General features: G+C 35.8%; 1 protein-coding gene across 2 annotated transcripts in view; it reads right to left on the bottom strand.

Moving 5' to 3' along the window:
* The window catches only part of LOC106465057 (probable ATP-dependent RNA helicase DDX46), a 96,231-nt gene that overhangs the window by 65,216 nt on the left and 4,266 nt on the right, over positions 1-26,749 (bottom strand). The window contains exons 2-4 of one of the 2 annotated variants that reach the window (XM_013925252.2): positions 13,635-13,691; positions 12,308-12,457; positions 1,542-1,773 (exon numbers count right to left, since the gene is read on the bottom strand). In XM_013925252.2, the coding sequence (XP_013780706.1) occupies positions 1,542-1,773; positions 12,308-12,457; positions 13,635-13,691 (439 nt within the window). The remainder of the gene's footprint in view (positions 1-1,541; positions 1,774-12,307; positions 12,458-13,634; positions 13,692-26,749) is intronic. The other variant, XM_013925253.2, reaches the window with a different exon arrangement.

Below are 26,749 nucleotides of genomic sequence, written 5' to 3'. Positions count from 1 at the left end.
AGATGGTCAATTTGACCGATCTCGTAACCACCAAAACAAAAATTTAAATAAATCTAAATTACCCTTTTTTCTTTCTAAATGACTTCAAATTGTAACATGAAAATACATTTGTTTATCCTAAGTAACTTTACACTCATAACAGTATACATCCATCTATACTTAAATTTTATTATTTTACTGCCCTTTGAACCATGCCTAACTACTATTTGTACCATTAATAGTTGTAAATCACTTGGGGCACGTGCAGTTCACATGATGCTATCAAATTACTTACCTACGAGCTACACCAAACTGCCTCATGAAAATATTTTATCATTATCTAGTTTACCTAATATAACCTTAACTAACCTCAAGAGTTTCCTATTCTTACATCTTAGTTACTTTTATAATAATAAATAAATAATACATATGAAAAACAATGTACTTACCAGGGCCTTCTTTTTTTTGCTGACAACTGTTAATGACACTTTTTTTTTATACTAATGATAGTAGTGTACTAAATAATTTTTATTCAATTAAATAATACACCAAAGAACATATAACATGCAAAAATCAAACAATTTCCAATAACGATCATAATTTTTCTGAATTTCTAACTATGCGACCAAAGCCATTACAAATTCCTCCATGCTAGTCAATATATTTCCTGTGGGAATGAAGCTTCTACTGAAAGATAAATTGACAATTCTCTGTACATAAAACAATGCAATATAATGTCATTTGATAGATTAAAACTTTGGCTTTCTATTGGTTATAAATAATATAGTATTAAATGTAAAAGAGAACTATTGACAAATCATAAAAGAGAGGATGTGACAGATGGGTGTGGCAAGAGAAGTCTGATTTTCTATTTGATGGCTCTGTAACCAAACAAGAATGAAGGCTATGAAAATTATGATTTTTGTGAATTATGTCAGTATTATAGTGTATAATTTATGTTTAATTTCATACTTATTGGAGGGGTGGTGAATAAATAACAGAAGAGGGGATGTCTAGAGATAAAAAGTAATATTTCTCACACAAGGGGAAATCCTGGATTTTTTTTTATATTGCATTATAAAATTAAGAAATTAAAACATATATATATACTATTAAAATATGGATTATTAGCTATAATTTTATGCTATACTAACTGGTAAAACAAAACAAAAATAAACAAAAAGTAGTTTAATTAAATATTTAATGTAACTCACTAAAAACCTCATGACATGTGCAGTAAAGGATATTCAAAAATAATAAATTCCCAACATCAAATAAAACAGCATACCTGAAAACTTGCTCAACAGCAATTGTCTATGATATTTTTACAGTTCAAGTAAGTAAAAAATATTTTATAAGTGTATACAATTCAAATTGAAACTTCATAACACTCTTTCCAAAACCTGAGTTAGACTCAATGAAAGTGTTTTCATTTACAGTATGAAACTATTAAGTTATACCTCATATCATTATGGAACTCACAATTTAATTTTGATATAAAATTGTATTCCATGTTAATAAAAATTAATTCTTTATTTAATGAACAATAGCTACATTTTCACCTTATCTAACTGATCAAATTTCTCAAAAGTTCCTTTCAGTGCTTCATCACTTTTTTTTTCTTCAACTTCAATTCCTTTTTTCAAAGAGTCTCTACTGGTCAAATGACTACATTTGCCTCGATCATGACTATCTGATTGTTTATCCCTACTACGAGATCGTCGCTCTCTGGATCTGGGACGGCGTCGGGGTGATCGTGATCTTCTGTAGTGTCGTCGAAAAGGTGAACGACTTCTGAATTCAATAAATTTCAAATAAAATTCATAAAATATACACTTTTAAACAAAGATTTTTGATTGATGATCACACTAATCTATATCAACAATATGATAGAATTACTTTATAATTGAAAAATCATGAAAACAAAAGAAATTCACTAAAAGTAAAAAAATGGGTTAAATAAATGTCCTTATTTTTTCAATATAGCACATTCCAAAAAAATATATATATATCAACTGATAATACATAAAAGAAAACTTTGATATACACTCAAATTATCAATGTTTATATACTGTAAATTTCTCCTTTATGATCTGGTAGACAATTTCTTTTTGATTGAAAATTAGAATGAAGTTTTTCTAATTCACTTATTTTGTTTTTAATTCTCAGGTCATTATTTTTCAGTGGTAAAAGTAGCTATCATGATCACTTTAAAAGTAAGTCACAAAAATTTCAACCTTTCAACAGTAAAAATACTCACAAAGCCTGTTTCTGCCTCATTCAACAGGTTGGGCACCTAAATTCACATACTTCAAATGTCCCCAAATTAACAGCTACATGAAATCACAAACTTATCATATTTGTTTTGTATTATTATGAAAGTAATTTACATTATGAAATGTTAGTAAGAAACTCAACTTTTTTCTTTTATCTTGCATCTTTTGAAAATTTCATTATACTACATCTTAATATAGCCAATATCCCTGGATGAAAACTTTATACTTTATTTACAACTAATAATATAGATGCAGGTGTGAAGTTTTGAAGATACAAATTTGTTAGGATCTTTGTAGCCAGGACATTTGGGTGAAGCCAAAATTATGTCCAGCAACACCTAAAGAGGCAATTGTTTTCTTGCATAGTGTAACTCTAAAAAAAAAAAAAGATAAAATGTTCCAAGTACATATGTTTGTCTCAAGTCTTTTGTCTCTTCCACAGTGACCAATAAAAAGTGTTAATTACTGTATAATGTGGTAAAACATTATGTGAAAAGTCTTCTTTTTGTGATCAAGCATTCATTAAGTTACAGGAGGACAGTACAACTCCACACTAGGAAAATGTATGTAGGTGATTTGGACTAAATATTTCTTCAATATTACATTCATTTATTCTTTTGTGTTTCCAAAAGCCATAGGTTTGTACAGCAGCCTCAAATACATGATGAACTTTTGGATTACACAGACATGGAATATCACATGATTGGACACAGTTATTACCTCAAAGTGCTTCAAACAACTTTCACCTTTTACAACATTACAAACAGAGAAGACACGAAACTGAACACCTAATATAACCATAAACCTAAAGGATCATTTACAAGTATTATTAAAATTTTTAAATATATAAGCATTATAACTACAATTTGTAACAGGGTTCTTCACAGGATTTCAGAAATGGAGATGAAGTACCCTTAAGTGTCAAACTCTGAGGGTGAAGCTTTGAAGCATGAAGTTGATTAATAAATTTGAAACTTTGAAATATGAACTTAATTTTCTAATTTATTAATGACAAAATTATACATTTTTTAGAATTACAAGGAATTTCAAATGCTCACTTATCACTGAAATATTGAGTCTTCTCTTAAGTTTGAACTCATGGTGTCAACCGAACATTTCTAAAACTCTTTTACACATTGCACAGCATACTTCACTTACCCATAATTTTTTCCTCTCTCACATTTAATCAAGGTTCTAGTTAACCCAAACTCCTAGGTCCCATACTCATGAGGATTTGTCACATTGCAAAACACCCCATATGTAAGGCAAATACAAGTACTTTGCTTCAAGCTTTGTACCATAACAAACTAAACAGCATATAGTTTATATATAGCTATCCACAATCAACGTCTAACAGGTTTCATCAATGACAATAAATTGGATGAAAATAAAGCAATGTGTAAGTACCACATGATTAACCCTTTCATCTCGAGTAGGTCAAAGTGTGCATGTCACAACCTTTCATAGCTACATTCAAAATTTATTTAAACTAGTTTATTATCAATGTATATGAATACATTTGGCATTAGAATGTAGATAATAAATCAAAGTTTAGTATTACTTAAGTTTTAGTTCTTAATTCTATAAGGAAATATTTTTTTAAAAATCTCAATCTCCCATACTAAGAGAACTGTAATGTTTGTTATCTATGTCTTCGTTCTTCTCTAATGTTTTTACCACCCCTCCAAGAAGCACAAAATTTTATGTAAATTACTCATCATAATGTTGTCATCACTCAAGCAAAGCATAATTTACATAGCTTTCAATCTTATTTAGTTACAGAGCAATAAAATAGAAAATCAGACCCCTCTTACCATGCCCACCTCTCATATCGTCCCTTTCACAAAGTGCTAATTGCTCTGACATTTAATACTATATCATATATAACCAATAGAAAGCCAAAGTTTTTCTCTATCAGCTGATGTATTATACTATGTTGTTTTCTGTACAGAAAATTCTCTATTTCTCTTTCAGTTCAAACTATTCCCATGAGAAATACATCAGTAAACTTAGCTAAATTTTTAATGGCTTTTTTCGCACAGTTAGAAAGCCAGAAAAGACTGTGATAGTTATGAAACATAACAGATAAAGTTTTTCTGAAAAAAAACATTTGATATTTGTTTAGGTGCTTTTATTGGTTATCCAAATGATATTTGAAAATTTTCAGATAAAGTATTGTGTGAGACACCAATGGTGAATACATCTGACCAACGATGTCCTAAAGCTCAACGAGAAAGAAAGAAACAGGTTTATATGGTAAGGGTACTAGAAACAAGTTGCCAAAGGTTCAAAAGGGAGAAGAGATAGAGTATGTAGGACAGCATTAAGATTACAATCTTGTAGAGGAGAGGGTTGGGGAGGATGAAGGATCCAGAAGGAGCAGAACAAAAGAGATATGACAGGAGAGAAGAAAATATGATAGAACTCAGAAAAACAGAAGGTAGAGGACAAGGCCCCCTGATAGCCTGTGATGGTTGACACAGAGAAACCCTTGTTCAATAGCCAAAAGAAGTCTGAACTATGAAGGACGGTAGGGCAGGAAGGAAACAGGCCATGATATAGTGACCAATGGTGAAAACACACCAATTGCACTGACACATGGATAAAGAAGAAGGATGGACAGAACAGGAAATAAGAGACACTACCAGTCATTTTGGCAAGGGACAAGATAAAAGCAATGCATGCAGCCAGATCATATATACAAATGGATGAAACTGACATACATGTGGTTGACAAACGAGAAACAGGGAGGGAGGAAGAGGTAATGGTGGTGTTAACTGGAGGGGCTGAAGTAATGGGAACCAAGTCTGAGCTAGCCAGAATAGCACTATCAGAATTATTCAACACGGAGTGGATTGAATGATGGACAGTACACAGATGAGAGGATATACATAAGGTTACAGGTTCTTTCAGTGTTGGCTGAACACATCCACTACTAAGGCTGATGAATGCAGGAGACCAAAAAAGAAACAGTTACATATTTTGATGGGTGGCCAAAGCATCCAACTGGGGCATACCCAACTGAGAGCAGAGCCACTGGAAGACCTGTGGATCAAGGGACCACTCCTTGTGAAAAATCCATCAGGATGGGATAACAAATCCTTGACAAGATTGAGGGCACCCGGGATATGAAAAGCCTGCAGGTGGATCTGCGGACTATGCACCCAATACAGTAAGTCCAAGAAAGTGTGCCCCTTGTCAGGTGATGTAAGAGATCACAGTCAAATTGTTGGAATAGTTCATGACCAACTTGTCCTGAAGAATTGGAAGGAAATGATCCAGAGCTCAGCAAACCACAAAAAGATCCAGGATATTGATATGAATCTTGGACTCAACCTCTGACCACCTACTTCCCAAGCATTCAAATACATTCCCAACCTGACAGAGTATGCATCTGTAAAAAATCTGGTCTGGGAGGTGGAAGAGAAACAAAAGATACAAAGCAAAGTCTGTCTGCAAGGAGTAAGAAAAAGAAAAAGGAAAAACTACGGGATCTCTGGCAAGGCCCCATTGATTGTGTACAACCCACTGAATAGATCTCATGGGCCAGACCCAAGAGAATAAGAACTTCCAAGGATGTCCAAGTCCCAAAAAGCAATAGAACATCTTGTGTGGATAGAGTAGGAAAGGACTGTGCCTTTTGAACTGTTAGCTCCATGGCCCGTAGATGAACTGGAGATGGTAGGAGTTGAAAAAGACCCCAAGATGAATAAAATATTGAGTTGGGGTCAGTACAGAGTTCTCTATCTTGACCAACCAACTCACATGTGCAGCTTCTTGGAGAAGAAACTGAATTTTGCAAGAGGTTGGTACTGCCAATGATGGAACTAGAAGAAGCCAGTCATCCATGTAATGATGCAACCAAAGCCCCCGGGGGGGGAAGGATCTATCTGGCAAAAGGTTTGACCCCATGACAAAAAACTTGTGGGCCAAGAAAAAGCCAAATAAAAGAGCTTGAAATTGGTAGACCCAATCCCTGTGAATGAAGCAAATAAAAGGATGAGATGCTGAAGGGTATGGAGGTAATCACTGCATATGTCAATTTTTGTCATCCACAAACCTGGAGTAAATGCCATCAAAGTGACTCCGTGGTAAAACAAGGAATATCTAAAAAGCATTTCATACTGGAAAGATCAATGATAGATCACCAATCCAGTCTTTATGGGGACAACAAACAACCAGGAATAGAACCTGAGGCCAGACTGAACCATATATTCTATAGTACCCTTGGAAAGAAGGTTCTGAACCACCTCTGAGAGATGGTGACTGGATATGGGATCCCCTGTAGGAGGGAAGGGAACTGGTAAAGAAGATAAGGGAGAAGGAGTGTGAAAACAAAGTGAGAGTCCTTCTCATAAGACTTGCAACACATAGGGATCTGTGTTTAAAATCCTCCAAATGTGGATGCAATTGTACAGCCTGGCCCCCACAGGTCCTGTACCTACCTGATAGTCACCAATACCGTATACGGCAGATAGGTCAGTGGCCAAAAATTATGGTGATGTAACACAGATACATAGGTAGAAGGAACAGGCAAGAGAACAGAAGGGGAGGAATGGGAAACAGGAACAAAAGCAAGAGAAGACTGGGACAGGTGAGTAGTAAGAGAGGAGAAGGAAGAACAGATACAAGGTGGTTCCATATGAGACACTCATGGATACCCCCAAAAATATATATAAGTTTCTTAAGGATAATGGGAGCAAATGTACCTGTGTCAGAAAGGCATCTCTGCATAATAAATTCCAACACCACAGGACCCAAGTGTGAAGGGGAAGAGCTGAGAATAACAAACATGCTAATGTGGACAACAATAGGAAATAACCATCTCCTTAAAAACCCTCAGGGGAATGATGGATAGCTTCAGAGGAAAGGTGAATCGTAGAGAGGTTACATAGGAATGAAGTTAATGTTAAACAAAGGTAGGAAAACTGAGGCTGTGAAAAATGAAATGAAGTATTGGGGTCCAACCCCAAACTGGGATTAAAGAATCTAACTGTTGAGAATTCAAAATTGATTTGAATCCCAATAATATGCCAAAGTGTGAGCATCTGAAGTGAGGGGGGGGGGACATGATAATCCACAAACATAACTGCTCTGCAAAATGCTCAGCATAAACCTGGATATCAGAAAAGGAAGGATACAAAATATTTGTTAGAAGGTGTCATGTAACAAGAAAAGGGTGGGTCATACGACACAGAGGATAAGAATAAAATGTAACAAGCCTGTGTTACCAAGTCCAGAAAATTTTATGAAGGTCTAGGTGCATCAATCACAGCCACATGAGACTACGTGGCAAAGAAAAGTGGAGGAAAAGGTTGTCGTAGTCTTCATTCTCCCATCCAGTATCCCTAGGGTTGGGAGAACCCCCAGCCTGCATGAATGACTGCATTTCATAGTGTACGAGTATCGAAACTTCCACTGCCAATAACATCATACCTGTGGTCACAGCAACAGTTGGTTGATCTAAGCAGTGCCAAATCCATAAAAAATCTAAAGGGGGGCAGTCTGTATTGGAGATTATACTATCACTGTGTACAAAAAGATATAAATCATGTTAGCCTCAAAGCCTTTTGTAATATCATTCAGCAGTAGAGCGACTTAATCCATGTGTAAACTTAGTAACTTACTTACATGAAAGGTTCAACTGTAGATTGTTTTACTCACTTTGGAATCTACATGCTTGTTGGCTTGCCAACAACTTAATTTTTCTGGTTCCTAATCTTCCTATTCCATAACTACCATTCTGCTGTTGGTACCATACAACACCATCCTGAGGTCAAGGTTAAAAACCTCACAACATCTGTACATAGAGGGAGCCAGAGGAACATGTTGATACAAATAATTTCTTTTATAGATTTTATAATATGATATCACTCATGTAATTCATTCAATATGTATTGCTAGGTTGCCTAGATATCTGGCATTATACCATAAAAATCCAGTATAAATCCAACTCAAGCTATTGAAACCTGTATGCTGCATTTTGACAAACAATAATAAACCTTTGTTTTTCATAAGAAAAAAAAAAGTGTGTATCATCTTTAAAAATGTGGGCAACACACATGTGTCAGATTGGCAAAGAGGGGCAACTGCCCCCCTTAAATCTGCCACTGGATCTAAAGTAGTAGTAGCAGATAAAAAAGTCATAACAATAAACTGAAAATTCATAACTGAATTTTAAGTGGATGAGTAACCCAAGATGAAAAGTCTTGGTAATCAAAAAAGATAAAAACAATATCAATTTATGAAATAAATTCAGCTCATATGAAACTGTTGTTAGACTACCAAAGTTTAAAAGTTAAGTCTAAAAACTTAGTTAAAAAAAATGAACAAAGTTATAGCCAAATTTGAAAACTTAAAGCACAGCAAGCAATACGTCTGACCACTTGAGTGCCAAATTGAGATATAAATTCAAGGAAAGATGGTAGAGTGAACAAGTTATAAGAATCAAAATAGAGAAGCCAAGCAACTTAAGACCATACTAAAATCCCACTGAGAACAATGTTTAGGTACTTGTGGAAGAGCAAATCAAAAATCTCAAAAAAAAGATTTTGAAAAAGTGGGGCCAAAAGAAGCACAACTTCTGTGGTAACTGAAAGTGGCTGAGTGTGCAGCTCTGTAGCCTGCAATAGAAGCAGACAACCCCATGAAAAACAAAATGTGGTATACTGTTGAGGAGTTGGAAAAAAAATAATAAGCCAAATTCCACAGACACCAACCCTCCTAAAGAAAGACCAATGAGAGAATTATACAACTAGGGACTAGCATCTCCAAGAATGTGACAACATTTCAGCTATCAAGAAAAGAAGTCACCTTCACTAACAAAGGGCTGCATAACAACAGCCATGAAGCTGGAGATGACAATATAATTGTGGAAGGTGTACCAAAAAGTAATAGAATAATATCCCTTCGATACAGAAGAAACCACAGTGGAGCAATACAGTATAGGGTAATAAGGAGAAATGGACCATGAGACCAAATGATCAAGGTCAATACCCAAGAAAGAAAATGAAGAGATAGGTAAGCATAGAGAAAACATCCTCCCAAACCAAGCTCAAAGTATCCCCTACTAAGGAATTTGAACCAAGAACTGGAAATGAGTAAAGTATCACAAGATGATGCACTGACATCATGAATGCATCAAACACAGAACAACTGAACTAAAGGCAAAAATCAAGTAAATACCAGATCAGATAAATACGTGATGTGAATCAAGTCCTTCCCAGCCTGTTGATATATACCATCCAAGTAAAATTATCTATGAATAATAAAACTAAAACACAAAAGGAATTCCTGTCATATATGCTGAACAGCCCAAAGCCCTAAACAGAATGATGTGAAAATGGGGTATCTGAAATCTCAACTGAATGAGACATTGATTAGGCACAATCTAACACTTAGACTCATGAGTAATCCAACCCAGTTAGCTCCTTCTAATCACCCATGCAATGTTAATAATCATTACTGACTGTGTGTAGAAGACCAGTTAAAAGTTTGGTTACAGGTGTGAAAACATAGAGAGCTGAAGCCAGACCTAAAAGGGAAACTCATAAATTGATACAACACTCCATAATGAGAAAAATAAAGATATAGAGGAGAAGATAGGTGAATCATGACATGAAAATAAACAACTCTGAAATCCCCATTTGTCATACAAAAACTGTGACAAAGGAACTTTCATAAAATTCTAATAAGTTCCATGATGAATATAAGAATATCTAGGTAACAAATGAGATGGGAAAGATGTAAGACCAATTACAAATCTCTTTGGCACCACAAAAAAAAGATAAGAATATAACACTAGTTGTGCAAAAAGTTTGAAACTTTCAGATTCAAAATTGAATCGAAACTGTAGGAATCAAAATTGGTCGATGAATAGAGAATAAACTGAAGAGCATGATGCACCAAAGGGAAATGTAGTCAAGGTTCTACAGATGAAAAAAAATCTGAAATGCCCTCCAAAAGTCTGGATGGAGTCATCCAGAACAGTCAGTGAATGAGTCATAAAGACCCACCTTGCCTACATCAAAATTAGGCCACACAAAAATCATGGATAGATGTGGCAAGCATCAAAGAAATTCACACACAGGATCCTGGAACTGAATAGCAACCAGAAGTAAAACAAGATGCTAAAACCCTAATAAACTTCTGATGGCGAGCTATACCTGAATGGGAAGCAAGTTAAAGTGAAATATCCAAAAAAAGACAAAATGGAACATTTAAATATATATGGAGGTAGCTGATTAAAAAAAAAGCACCTTGCAATACAGTCTGATGGAGGGTGATTGTCAACAGAAAAAAAGAGCCATATGAAAATTGAAACAATAACAGTAAAACACATAGATAATGAAGAGTTCAAAGTAGATATAATGATTAAAAATGATCAGGAGAATGAGAATAGCTAATAATAGTGTAGCAAAAGAATGACTGAAAACAGGACAAATAATGGCATGCAAGGCAGAAAACTGATGATGGGAAGAAAAGTAAAAAAATAATTTGAAAGTGCCCTCATCCACTGAGAGTTAAAAACATACAAACAGAGAGCAGAAGTGGAATATGAAGTGTATGAATATAGAGCTAGTTTTGAAAAAGCTCAGCATCCACAATATCAAGAAGGTGTAAGATATAAAAGATTAAAGTACTGAAATTATCTCACACGACAGAAGCACTTTCAGGTGCAATAGAAATAGGTTTTATATTGAAAATATAACATACATGAGAGAAAAAGAAATTATACCAGCAGAATTGTAGTCACTATTAGGGTTAGCACTATAAGAGACAAATCAGCTTTGCAGACTCTGAAAGCAATTAGGACTGACAAAAAAAATTTACCTCCATGAAAATGAAAAAATGTTAAGTTTTACACAAATTGAGTATCCATACAAATGTGATACACACCAAGAATACAAGTTTACCCTGTACATTACAGGCACATTGCTTAAATAATAAAAATTTCAATAGTGGTGAAAACATTTGCGTATTTAATGAATGTTGGAATTAAGTAAGCAGCATGAACGTCAACAAGAAAATCTAAATTATGGTGGGAAAGAGAGCTTATGTAAAAACCCACTGGTACATAGGTAATAAGTCACATGAATGGTGTAGAAAGTGGAGAATTACAGGTAAAGTGAGTCACACATTTTACTGACAGCATGAGTTCAAACTGAAAAATAAAAGGCTTTCAATGTTACAGAGGTAAGTCTAACAGCTACATCTTGCCTCTATATCATACTGATACTCTGTGTCATGGATCTACTCAATATGTATACCACAATGTGTGTTGATATTGCAACTTTTTTATGATGAAGTTAAAAATGAAGAAATTATTGTCTGTGACACTATAATATTCTTTGATAATTGCTCACTTTGAAACTGGTAAAAGTTGTCAATTTTCTTCACTTTAAAACTAGTGTGCATTATCATTACATAATAATTATAAGGACTGAGTAGGCATTCTTTAGTCTAACAATCAAGAGCCAATTTCTGATTATCATTCATGTTCAACTAGTAGTAGTAAATGATCAATTACCGACTGTCTTACAAACAAGCTGCTTGATAATATCATTAGTCATGTTTCTTTATATTGCAAACTGAGTAGGTATGAAGGCTGAACTAATAGATGTGACCAGTTGATGTATCACCTGCTTGCGCAAATCAATCCAATAGTACTCTTTCATTTCACTGATAGTCGCATGATTCAGGTCTCTGTAAAAAGAAGAAACTAAGTGAGCTCCATTAGCTCAGCTGTTGTTTACATGGCTCAAGCTACTACATAAATGTACCTAACAACAACCTCAAGTATAAATGTGTTTGATAATAACAATTGCTTCTAAGACAGTAACAGCATTAGAACACAAAAAATGAATGTTATATTTTTTTTCACATATGTGAACAAAAATTACTGCATGTGAATGTACCTGTATGATACAATTTTTGTGAAATGAGCTCATACATCTGTACACAAAATACTCAAAAGAGCCAGCCTTTTAAGATCTCTGCCTAAAATACAATTTATTATAGCAATGCACAGATTAATAAAATAAAAATTACACCTCCTTCTTTCTCTTGAACGTGAGCGTCGAAACCTATCAGGGGTTCTAGAACGTCGGGATCGTTCCTTACTACGTGACCTACTTAGTCTTCTTCTGTCTCGTTCTGGACTGCTTGATATACTTCGAGACCTTGAACGCCTTCGAGAATACCTACAATAAAATTATTAGATTGTTAAAATAAAAGTACTAGACTCTTGTTAAAGAAGATAATTCATACAATTACTGTAACAAATGAAAATCCAATAAATATGGTTTCTTGGTAATATGTGCACCTAAAAACAAAAGTGGATCTAAGAATTTGTTTAAGAGTTAAATTTCAGAGCTCAAATACTAATCTAAAAAAATCTTTTCAATAAGTCAATAATCTTTCTTTAGATAAAGAGATTAAAACAGTATACAGTATTTCAAATGAGGCTTGACTACTGATTTGTATTACCTTCACTAATGACAACAGTAAATTGCTATGACAGCTTGTGTGATTCATCTATCAATAAAGCAAAATCTTTTTCTTCACTGAGTAGGTTTCCATTTATATTAGACATATGTACCAAGCTATAACCCAAATACATTATCTTAAACTTCTATAGCTAAAGCTATTCTGTAGTATTTCAAATACAACTATAAATACACAAGAGGTTTAATGTAATCACACACTCCAATAATTATGGGCCTATCAATTTCATTAATGCAATTAAGAAATTGCAAAGGCCCAAGCACTGATACCTGAGGCACTCCACTAGTAACAAGAGCTCAGTTTGACTGGACTTTATTATAACCTTTTCTTTCACCCAACTAACCACCCTACAATCCAATTAACTAATATTTCCCCTACTTTTTACCACTATAAGTTTCTTAGCTAAACTTTTGTGTGGCATCTTATTGGAAGCTTCCTGAAAACCTGAGTACACAAAATTTACACACTTTATTTCATCCAGATAAGTAATATCTTGACAAAAAATAACAGATTCATTAAGACAGACTTTCCTTTGGTGAATCTATGTTGGCTATCATTTATGATACATTTCACTTACTGATTTTGCAAAGCTTCTTTTATCATAATCTCAAAAATGTTTTCTATCACAGAAGTAAAATTAACTAGCCCATAATTTTCAGAGCAACTCTTATTACCCCCTTTAATTCTATAATGCTCAGATGCATTAATTCAACATATCTATTGTGCATCTAATTTTTATATCTTATTGCAATGTAACAAAAAAAAGGACTGGATTAAATAATTTGAAACTTGAAATAAACTTTCCACATGTTATTTTTTGGAAATATTTTTATATGTGATATGCTTTTTAAAGAAACAATTAAGAATTCTTACCTGTTTTGTAGATTTCGATAACACATTTTTGTCTTCCTACATTCTAGTAAAGCATTCCTATAAAGGTTTTACATTATGAAACTGCAAATTTTATCTTTGTTTAGATTTAAAAAATATTGCACATAGTTTCACTGTATTTACAAGAATTGGTCTACAACAATAATTTTTTTTATTATATCACAATTATTAGCAAGCTAACTTCTTTAAATTGTTAATTAGAAGGTTTCATTTAATACATGCAATAGCTTTTAACCCTTTCTTATTTATAAATTTATTTTGTACATTTCTTGTTTGGTGATTTTTTCCCCATTCAAGCAGTTATTAATGCCTAATGTAAACATAGTTTAACAAACAGTTGGTAGAATTAAACTTTGTATGATTGAGAGCAAAATGATCTTACTAAGTTAACTTTATCTTCACAAAAAAAAGTATTTTCTTACCATAGTACAACATCATGATTCAAATGATATATACATATATATATATAAATGATAAAGGAAGCTTTCTGCAAGCTTTAAGAACATCAGGACTGTAATTGTGGCAGAAATTGTTCACAAACATTTTTTTCTTCTAGTAACATATCACCAAGTTAATCTTTTATCACTTTGTTCTGATATCTACACAATCCCTGCTGAACTAAAAGGCATATTAGCATATAGAGTTGAAAGGAAAAGAAAAAAAGCTTTCATCAAATGTACATATAACCAGCTTATGACTTCTCAAAGCTAAGATACACGCAATGATCATTACAATACAGCAATTAGAGTTGAAAAATGATGATTAGCTAAAAATGAGAAAAACTACAATTATATAGAAATTTCAATGCTCAAATTAACACTGATTTGTTTAAAACTATTTCCACTTTTCTTCTAGGAAGCTATGAGTACTGTATTATATTCAGGACAAAATTTAGGAAATCCACACACACTACTGTAACATTTGCATTTGGAGAGTGTTGAAAAAATATTGAAAATCAAAAGTTAACATTTTTCATTATCTCAACTGTCAGGATTTCTTCCTTTGACCATCGAAGTATTGGTCTGATTTTTGTTTTGCTTGCTACAGTCATTTATACCCCACTTAATTGCCCTTGACAATATTTGTCTCATGACACTCTCCACCTGTGTAAATGCACCCTCTCTCATGGTACTGTATATAAGCACCTGATTCAGATAATGTTGTCACCTTTTTAAGAATGACTCCATCCCACTGGCTCTTAGCAGGGAGAGTGTCAAAGAAGGTAAGAAAGATTGGAAATACATTTTCAATTTAGTAAAACGTTAACTTCCAAAACATACATACCTCTTCTCCCACATTCACCCTGAACTTAATTCACTTAATTCCTGTATCATGGGTGGAACTTTACATGAGTGATCATCACTATAGGCCAGCCCCAACCAGATAGCCGAGATATCACTAGTCGGGGTTAGAATTAAGGGGTCTCAGTCCCTATATCCCATGTTTATGGGTAGGGCAATTAGAATGCAACATTATATATATATATATATATAATTACGAGTGGATCCCAATCTGTAGCCATAGAGTAATTCATTCTGAACCACTGGAATTACAACAAGAAAGCAAGCAACACTGAGGTAGACAAACCTTCTCCTCCACCTGAAGAAGCCAAAAAGGCAACACCCAGGCACAGAATGATAGGATTGTGTATGTCTTACTCAACCTGAGGAAACAGAACTCATCCAGTCTGGAATTATGAACATTTATCCTCCCTCCCTAACTGTGTGGGCAAGGTACATTCTACTTGCCCCCAGAATTATGGGGAGGATGTGGAACAACTGTGCTCAACCAGAATTATGAGGAGTAGTGGACCCTCTTCCATGAACAATGTACTGAATCTATATTGATCAAACAGAAGGACCAACCAGATAGCAGAGTGTTAAATATGAACTAGTATTATGAGTACGCTCTTGTGTAGGCTGGTGCCACTCCAACCAGCATCTGGGGAAAACATCCAGAGATCCGGGTTGGAGGGCCCCAACTTTACCCTTTTCTCCAAGAGTGGAGGAATTTACTCTAACACTCTGGAGGAAAATCCTCTCTCCCCCACCCCAATAACTGGAAACTGGATAGGGTAAGGACTCTCTAGCTCCATCAGTAGAATCTGGAAGGTAATGCAAATTGAGGAATCCTGAGGAACAGTGCTCTGAAAACAGTGCAATAAGCGAACCAAGTTCCCTAAAATTCTAAAAGCAAACTGACCCAAATTTATTCAATATGATGATTGGCAAGGGCAGGCAGGATCCCTCTATGCTTAACTCACGATAGTACATGAGTGATGGTCCAGCATAGTCCAGTAATACCACCTAGTCAGCTCCTAATTGGTCTTATGGAACACCACATTTTTACAGAGCCTGTTGCAATCTGTATAAAGTATAATTAATTATTGGTTGTTAGTGCAGAATTGGCTTGATAAAAGCACACCTGCCTGGGCAACACTCGCCACAGAGTGTGATCCTGTGAAAACAAGGTAAGGGACACTGAAAGGTATCAATGAAAATACTCCCCCCTCTGTATAATCTAGCAGAAAGGGTTAAGATAGCTACAGAAGGTAGGCAGAAACTCTCAGATGAAGAGACTGCCAGATAAGGCAAATAATATGAAATAAACGTATTGAGGGAGGTCCACATGACATTCTGCACAATAACCTCTAGTGGATAATATGACCAGGCCACTAAAGACATAGAAATGTGACAAATCTGAGTAGACATGACTCGCAGAATATTCTTCACCTTCACAGAGAGCCCAGAATAAAAAGTCATTGTCTAGCATCTCTAAAGGCATTAGAGCAGGAAACAAAACTCCAAGACCTTCACTGAACATGACCATGATCAAAATCTGATTGGACATGGAAGTGAGAAATAATGATCAGATCAGTTGAAAAGGAATTTAACCCCTTAACTGTCTTACAGTTTCTTGGGTAAAAAGAACTGATCTGAGGATGTAAAGAGAATGAGAAAGCAGTGTGTGAACAAAAAGCACAAATCACTCTGACTGACACAAAAAATAAACCTATAGGTAAAGGGGATACATGGCATATAAGAGTAAGGTCACAAACAGGTGTTAGGAAAGAGCATGCAATGTAATCTTAATATAACTGTTAAGTGTCTGGGATGATCCTTTGAGACCAGGGACCCAAAGCGATGTGAGAAATCCGGAGAGTACTGAGGAATCAAAAGTTATATAGTTGCAATAATCATATAGTAGTCGATAAGTCTACCTTAAACAGGGCGACTGTGAACATGCAAAAACCTCTTCAGAGAGTCAGGTCAAAAAACGAGTTATGGTTGGTACTTCTGTCTGAAATGGGTTCAACCACCTCTCAATACACTATTGCCAATATGTGTGTCATTTCTATTGATAAATGTTCATCTCAGACTAAGCAAAAACTGAGACAGATACATGGCAACCTCAGAAATTAAACTCTTATGCCGTGTGAAAGACTGCATAATTTCTATGCCTGAAGCTTGAGCTTCTGGATAGCTGGGTGTACTAAGACAGATCATGGCTGCCTCCACACAGATAGCAGTAGAAGTGATAGAATACAACCACTGCTAAAGCCCAAAGATAAGGTATTAGAGACCAAATTGCAAGTAGTTGGGTGATCCAATGAGAGGCCAACCCACCAATCACAGTTGCAAATTTAGAGCTGATCCAGAACCTTGCAATGCAGCATCTATTCTGTCGGGAGAATCAGTTAGGATTGAGACAATTGATCTGCTACCACAGGCATCACCTGTGGAACATGACAAACTAGTATGGTGGTAAAATAGAAATGGTCCAGAGAAAGAAGATCCAAAATTCGAAAACAAGGAGCCATGGACCAGGTGCTTCCTCAATGAGAAACACCAGACACCACCACGGAATGATCAGAGTAAAGCCAGACGATTTTTTACTGAATAAGCCCGGACCATGATGCATTCACTGCTTGTTGAAGAGCAAGAGGGACTAAAGCATTGTTTAGGGAAGCCTCTTTGACCTTGCAACAGACACTGTAATTCCTGATTAGTGGTATATGCACCCCATCCTTAGAGCAAGGCACTCATGAAGAGATGGAACTCTTGTCAAGGTGCCAGTAGAGGAACCCATATCATAGTAGTGTTCTGATGTAACAACTCCTTGAGATTGAGGAATGATCTCAACTAAGGAAACTGGGAAAACCAGTGAATTGATGTTTATGATCACTTGATCCCATAATGGCCATTAAAAGGACCTCTTGTGCTTTTGTCCCATGGGCATAAGAGATTGGAGTGATGCTCACATTCCTAGAAGAGAAAGAACCATCTATACAGTAGAAGAAGGAGAGGATAGTAAGAGTCTGGCACCATATTCCATAACATTGAGCTGATTGAGATTCAACTGAACCTGACTGAGAGACGAGATGAAAAATAAAAAATACCCAGACTGAATTGGAGCAAGAATAGATGTCTCATCCCTGAAAATGAGGCCTGCATTGGTCATTTCTGAAAGTAGAATAAGAATGTGATGTTCTGACAATTGACGAGATGGTGCCAGCAGTAACCAGTCTCCATGGAATGGTTTATGCACAGTGCGATGGAATGGAAGTAATGAGAAAAACTTGTACAATATGGCAGAACCCATGTAACATTGATGTAACCTGGAACTAAAGTACCTGCCCCTTGTGCACAACAAACACTGATAGCATTGGTACTCCACTTTGGCCATATGTCAACCCAGATTGAGGAATGAGTAACTTGTGAATCTTGGAGAATCTAAGAATTGAAGATTGATGAATGGACACCAATCACCTGTCTGCAAAGACCCAACAACCAACAAGAATAAACCTGCGAAGAACTAGCATGACTCTCACACTACTCCCAGAGTAACCAAACTTTGATAGCCCTAGAACTAAGCTTCAAATCCCTATGATCTGTGGGAGAAGGAAACCCTACAGGTTGGGTGGTTAACAAAGGTGAAGATGTGAGCTGAATGACTAATCCTGACTCAAGGACCTGCAGTGCTCCTGGATCTGTGGTTAAGGTTACCACACATCCAGAAATTCATGAAGCCAAGCACCCTGAAGGTATAAAATAATCACTGATGCCACTGGCAATCCAACCATGCAGCAGAACCCTTGGATATAGATTGAAACTATTCTGAGTATTAATGTACTGAGGGGCAGAACTATGACTCCCTGTAAGAGCTGATAAAATTCAAGACTCCAATGACAACAGGGAGGAATGTAGAAGCCAAAAACTGAACCAACGTGCATGCTAGCAAGGGATCCAGCAGATCAACATTGAAGTTGGTGATCCTGAGTCTTCCAACAAAGTTAAGTGAAAGGAAAACCTAAATGGTGGATGTTAGAGTTTGAAGTCCATGGACTTACCCGGACCCATCAGGAATCACTGATTTACATTGGTTAACTACAAACTCCTTAGAACCACAAAATTCAAGGAGCAGAAGTATTATTTGAGACTCGGAAAATGCCTCCACCTAGTGGTGGTAGACTAAATCACAAAGTTACAACAATGTGTCGGATAAGACATAACTTTCCCTTCACGCAACTGAAAAATAAACTCTCCAGCATGGATCACAATATCTGTGGACAGAGAGAAAAAGTAAAAATTTATTCCCAGACCTTTCAGCCATCAAATAAGGAGCTGGCTTGAATGCAACCAGGAAAAAGTCCAATATCCCACTCTCGAAGAATCAACAGATTAAAACAAATCAAAGGAAGCCTATCCGAAAGTGGCCTTTTTTTCCTTTTTCTTTAAAGACTGTTGATTACCATTGATTGGAACACCATTTTGTGAATCTGAATGAGGTGCTCATATACAGTACCAGGACTTTTTCAATATTTCACTACAAAATTAAGAATTTTAAACCTTATGTAATATTAAAATTTCATTTATTAGCTATATTCTCTGCAAAGTTTGCTCATATACATTGATAATAAAGTAGTTTAATTAAATCTTGAATGTAACTCTGTTAAAAGTTGTGATATGTGCACTTTGACCTACCAGATGCAAAAGGGTTAAAATTAAGATTAACAATAGTAATTTGCTATTCTAGGTTGCCTGTCCACTGTCTGTTGACTGATCAAAAATGGCAGGGAAATCTTTGACCTCCTTTGAAATTCATGAGAAAATATTGTCCGGCAGTATCTATTATTCAATCTTTCTATACACTATCAAAGTATTAATTTTTGCAAGATCCAGATTAAATCCAATACATTCCATTGAATACTCTAGTCAGAAATAATGACTATACATTTTCTTGTAAAAAATAAAGAGAATTTTTGAAAACTCGGCCTTCTCTTGGTCTTCAACAATAAACTTGCCATTAGCATCCTTTACAGCACCAATCCAATTTTTGCTAACTTAAATATACTTAAAAAAAATCCTTGCTGTTAGTTTACTTCTAATACTACCAACCAGTTTTTCCTCATAAAACTTTCTGTATTTCTTAAAATTATTTTTTAACCAAGTCTCTAGCCTTCCTATGGTTTGTAAGTCATCTGACTTAACTGAATTTAAGCTTCTTATGCTTATGTAATTCATCCTTGACCCTCCTTTACACTTTTTGCCAAACAGGTTTAATTTTTCCCATTATTCTTCTCTTTTTTTTTTCAGAACATGTCTACCTTGAAATTAAGGCAAATTTCTTTTAAAGATTTCCTAAATGTATTCCACATCACCTTTTAAGCTATAGAGTCATAGGTACAGATAATTTTTTTCCTACAGTTTTAAAGAAGGTAATAGATGAGATACACAAGTCTTTCTCTTTCCTTTTTGTAAGATTACATGAAGGGCAAGAGCCAAAGGACTGTAGAATTGCTAATGTTATTCACATATTCAAAGGGAGTGATAAATTTTGCTCAAAACAAATTCAGTTAGACTTGCTTGTGCAGTAGATAAAATTCTAGAGACCAATAAAGCAAGCTTTAAAAATTCATTTAGTGTAACATATCATAAAAGAAAACCACATTTACAATTTTCAAGTATCTTTATATAATTTTATTATTTCATTTTTATCTAACAATCTAATGGAGAAAAAACAACAAACTTTCTTTAATATACAATTATTGTTTACATTTCACATTAACATGCAATTAGAAATAAGTTTCTTTAATATTTTTTTTTGGTGAGCATGTTGTAGGCTTTAGCATGGTTAAATAAAATATGGTGTTTAACATGCAAGAAGGCACCATGTTATTGTATTTACAGATGCTAAAATCAACTGAACATTAAAGAAAAAATAAAAAGTTTCCTTATAAATAATCATGATCAACCAATTTAGCTGTTTACCAAAAATGGTTAGCAAAGATCACAAGTAAATTCACTAATTGGCAAAGTGGTGTCTGTATTAGGATACCTTAAGCATTTGCTGCACAATAAATTCACACGCATTTGAGAGAAAATAAAACTCTTGATGCAAACATTTTCTTACATTGAAATAAGAACTTACCTCCTATCACCCAAAACTATCTTGATCCAGGTTTGCCCTCTAAGCATTGCTAAACAATTTTCGCTAACAGCACACCAGTCTTTTATACCTTTCATTTTCATGCCATTTCAGAACACATGCTGATTATGTGACTACCCTCCACCAATCATATTGCACCATTTTTACTATTATAGCTAGCTCCCTCTACTATTCTAGCACAATCCTCACTTTCAAGAATTGCCATGTACAAACTAGAAACACTGGCATATCAGTGAGAAGGAAGGGTGGGAAGAAAATGTTAACTTCCAAAATTATACTACGTCCGTTCGCTCAAAGCTAGAATCCCACATTGCAAATATGGAGGGGCAGCTGGTGAAGGTGCAACAGTATTCAATCATGTGGAGAACAACAATCTTGAAAAAACGGGTGTCATAATAAGAAAAAAAAGACACTTGTGGGGTAAAGCACTACTTTTAGAACAGGTGTGCTCTTTGCCCAGTAAGGAACACAGTAATACATACAGGGCAGAATGTAATAGGCAGGCACCATAGCCTCAAGAAAGAGACATACAGCACCATTTTATGGACAAATGCTGTATAACTATAACATAAAACAGAACATCATGTACAAAAATGGAATGTCTAGTGTGTAATCCACAATGGGCCAAAATAAATTTGTGCCAAAGGTAGAGTCTTGGAGTACACTAGAGCATGTCAACTAGGTAAAACATCCTGTGGAAATGCCTTGTCTAGGATATTGTGAGCAACAAGGGCAATCCTCCCCATCAAAAATAAAAATCAAAATCCATAGCAAAAACCTTGAATAAGTAGTTTGATGAACAATTGTCAGGTAATTCAGAATCAGCCCACTGTCAACAGACAGTGCATAATTTGTCCACATATGTAGCAAGTATTAGCATGGAATAAAGTAATAGTTAGTCATAGTAAGGTGCCTGATAATGTGATACAAGTATACGTGGCCAAGGCTAAAGGACCATAAATTGTATATGAATAAGCCAAGTGCAGTCCGCAAAGGCAAAAACATACAGGGAATGCACCTTGGGACACATTGGATTATGCCAAGTACATTTCATCTGGGCAAAAACATCCAGTGGAAGTGCCTTGCATAAGTTTGTAAGATCAAGAAGTGCAGTCTATCAGCCAAATAATATCCAGGGAAAGTACCTTGGATATATAATATTATGGCCAAGTGTGGTCCACCTGGGCAAAAACATCCAGGGGAAGCACCAAGAGATATTTTGGATTATGCAAAGTGCAGTCCATCCAGACATAAAACATCTAGTGGAAGTACTTTGCGTAAGATACAGAGATCAACAAGCGTGATCCATTCAGGCAAAACCCAGGGGGGAAGTTCCTTGGATACATAGGATTAAACCAAGTGCAGCCCACCCACCAGTCAAGTGTGGTCCATCCAGGCAGAAAACATCCAGTGGGAGCATCTTGCATAAGAAATTTATTTTGTGACCAACAAGTGCAGTAAGCCCAGGCAAAAACATCTGGAGGAAGCACCTCTGATCCAGAATATTATATTATTGCATAATCAATAAGTATAATGATGATAGTCATCTTCTCACTGAGTGGGTACATGTGAGTTATGAAATTTGCTTTAGTTTATTGTACAAACCCCAATCAGGAGGAAACCTCCATGGTAGACCATTACAGCAACTGGGAACCAGAAGTGGCAAGGACACCCGTGCTCCACTAGAAGAAAAGGGAATCCAAAGGTATAACACACTGGAGATGGTACAATATATGGTATTTATATAAACATACCACTAGATAAGCGACCAGTGGTTTTACAGAAGTACCCCATCTCAACAGTGAGCATTATAGAAATATGCATAGTTAGTGCTAATATAATAATAAGCATACCCACGCAACACCACCACCAGATGGGATCCTGAAATATGATGTATATCAATAAAAGAGGATAAAAAGAACAATATGTCAACTTACTCCAGTCAAAGGTGAACAGACATGTGTAGAAATGCCACAGGAGGAAGACAATACCCACCCGAGGAAGGGTTGTGCAGATAATGTGTGACAAATGTATCGGAAGTTGTCCACATACAACCCTGAATGATCTCCTCCAAAAACCAGTGGTTTCGAGCAGCTAAAGACATAGTTAGATGACTAATTTGGTGCGAAGGAACACTATGTAGACAGTGACCTTCTATGCACATGTCAGAATATATCAGTTTGAGTTCACAATCTCAAACAGTGAGCATAATAGATGATAAGTCATGGGAAACAGAGGAAATCCATGGAATAAATAGACAGGAATGAGAAACACAAAAGGAGGCAGTACAAGCCATATAATGTAGCATGGAACAAACTGGATCCGAACGTGAGTACAGGTGGGAAATGAAAGGTAAGGAATAGGAGAATAGGCTAAACTACCTTCCCAGGCAGCCTATGTCCTGGGAAGAAAGACCCGATCCAGAAAGAGGATAACATACGAGGAATAGTTAAGGATGCAGGAAACATGGCATATATATATATATATATCGGAAAAATGATGACCGCATGCCAGGAGGGGGATGAAATAGTTCTTACAGGAAAGATGGTACAAGGAACACATTGCAATGGGTTTAAAGGGAGAACTGAACAGGGCATGAAGAACAACACTGAGATTCCAATCCAGCAGAATAAAGGGACATGGTGGGCAGTCCAGACAAGAAGAACAGAAAAGGAGGGAAAGGAAGGTGTTTAACAGGGCAGCCCTATAATGAGCAACAGGAAAAGAAAAGGGACAGATGAGGAACAGAAAGAGGGGATGGTTGGAAGTCACATCAAATGGACCAAGGTCAGAAGTAAGACCAGTGCCTCTGGTACATAGACAAGGAGGAAGGGCAAATGGTACGGGCAAAGTAAAAAACTACACAAAGGGTGAGACTGAACAAAAGCCATACATGAATATGAAGTTTGGTAACATTGGGATGAAATACATCTGATTGTGTTTGTTGGAGGAAAGATCAAGACAGATGTAAGGGAAGGGGCTGTTGCTCCAGTAAGGGACAGAGCAGAGGGAATCACATCTGAGGTGGCCAATATGAAGCAACTGGCAGAACATGACAAGGAACCATGTCGGTCGTTGGCCTAGTACAGGAGATCCAGTCTGAAAACATAGAGATCTGGACTTGGTTCCCCCTTGCTTGGTGATATAGATGACAACAGTGGAATTGTCAGAATAAACCATGACCACCCGCTCCTTCAAGAGCAGGAGGAAATGATATGGAGAGTAACCTCCTCAACTGACCCAAAATCTCTGGGGAATTGAGGAAAGTCCCCAAATCCACCAAGGAAGCTTCTGTGAACAGATGAAACTCGGGATAAAGCAGAGGAATGGGAACCCCTATCATGGTCAATTCCCTGTCAAGCCACCAAGCAAGGTCAGCCATGATCTAGGTGGAAGGGTGATGGATATGGTTCAAGGAATCATTGGAGAAGTTCCACTGGTCGAGAAGCATTCAATGAAGGGAGTGCATGTGCACCCTGATCCAAAGTAACAAGAGCTTCCAAGGAAGCCCACATCCCCAAAAGAGATAGAACCACTTGCGCAGAGAGAGAGAAGGAGAAAGTAGAGCCTTCATGACTGCCTGCTTGATATCCCTGGAGCTGAAATGGAGAAGGCTGGGCCCGACAGAGGTGGGAATTGAAGAGAACCCCCAAATGAATAACATACTGCGTGGGGATAGTAAAGGACTTCTCCAACTTGACGAGAAACTCCACCCAAACAGCTTCCCGAAGACATAAGTAGGCATGAGTGGGCATGGGAAGAGGTGAGCAGTAGCCAGTAGTCTATATAATGGTGAGTCTGATAACTCAATGAATTAAGATGACATGCAAAAGAGCATACCACTTGACATAACATATACAGTCGGGATAGATCTATGATGAGTCTCCAACCTCCCATGTTTTTGGAGATAACAAATAGACTGGAGTAAAATTGTGGTTGAGTGGGTACAACCTGACTGATAACTTTTTTGTGTAGGAGGTCTCGAATAGACTTGGCAAGATGACTGGACAGGGTATGATCCTGAGGAGGAGGGAAGGAGATCTGGGAAATGGATAGAAGGAGAGCAGAACTGAAAACAAAAATATTCAGATAGAACCTGTAGACTTCATGAATTTGTTGTGAAGTGTAACCAAAGAGACACAAACTAAACATACTTAGAGAAAGTGCTCAATACTAATAAAGCTTAGAAATTTGTAGAGTCTACAAAGTACATAAAAATAACAAACCTGCAAAACCATGAAATTTGACTTAAAACATAAAACAACAAGTAACACCTAAAATACAAAAACCACTAATGAAACTTAGAAGATAAAAGACCTTTAAATATCGAACAAATAAGTCAACCCAAAGAGCCTATAAGACAAAGGACATAAATGTAAAACCTACATGAAGAACATGAGAATAAAAAGGTACCAATGCAAATTGAAACTAAAGAAAGTTAGATGGTACCACAAATCTCCTGGAAAAAAAAACAATATCTAACTCAGCAAATTACATGGAGGTGAGGTAACAGGTGGAAAGTGCCATTTAGAAAGTAGTTATATCCTTCCTTGCAAAAAATCATAACATGAAAGAAAGTAATTGTAAGCTGAACATAAGACACGAACTCCCCACGAACAAAAGCCTGTGCTTTTCCAACAGATATAGTTGACTCTGAGACCTGGGAACTCATGTCAGAACCATTGTCCACTAATGCTGGAATTTCATCATCCACCATATTAAATATGGAAGTCATATAAACAAATTAGAATTCAGAAAACAGAAATATTTGTATAAAAATTGGAAATCAAACACAAGAAGTCAAAACTTAAAGTTCAAACTGATATAAATTTGTGATCAAGCACATTCAACATTTTGTAGTCACGTGGAGAATGGGTTAAAGCACAAGTCTATACACTAGAATGCCAATTAAGAAAGTGAGGATTGTGCTAGAATAGTAAAGAAAGTTAGCTACACTAGTATATATATGGCACAGTATGATTGGTGGAGAGTAATCACATGATAAGCATGTGTTCTGAAATGGTGCAAAAATGAAGGGATATAAAAGACTGGTGCACTGTTAGCAAAAATGTTTTTAGCAATGCTTAGAGGGCAAAGCAGGATCAACATAGCTTTGGGTGAGAGAAGGTAGTACCATTTTGGAATAAAAGAATGTGATAACCAATTAAATCATTTTAATATAATATGATTTAAGTTGGTGAAAAGCCAACGTTTTCAAAACATGAGAATTTTTACAGCTAAGTTCTTTACAAAAATAAAACTAATGGATGAAATTCTTTTAAATTTGAGATGAAAGGTCATACAAGTATGTAGATTTTGAAAAATAGGATATTTAATTTTGATTTCTTCTAAAGCAATGTTTTTCTCATGCCTTTTTTTTTTTTCGCATGTTTCCTATCCAACATACAAAGTAATTTTATTTGAAGATTAAAAATACTTTTATACATCAGAAAATTTTAAAAATTCACATGCAAAATCCTTATAATGTCCAGATAGTTATCCAATGTTTCTTAAGAAAAACTTTATACTTTATCCATTATTTTCACTTACAAATATCTGTATAGGTTCAGTAACCACCATAAAAATTAGGAAATAAATATAAATTATGCCTTTTTCATTCTAAAATGACTACAAATTATAACACAAAA

Source organism: Limulus polyphemus, unplaced genomic scaffold (assembly GCF_000517525.1).
Source record: "Limulus polyphemus unplaced genomic scaffold, Limulus_polyphemus-2.1.2 Scaffold1821, whole genome shotgun sequence".
NCBI lineage: Eukaryota > Metazoa > Arthropoda > Merostomata > Xiphosura > Limulidae > Limulus > Limulus polyphemus.
This window is presented reverse-complemented; position numbering and strand designations above follow the sequence as displayed.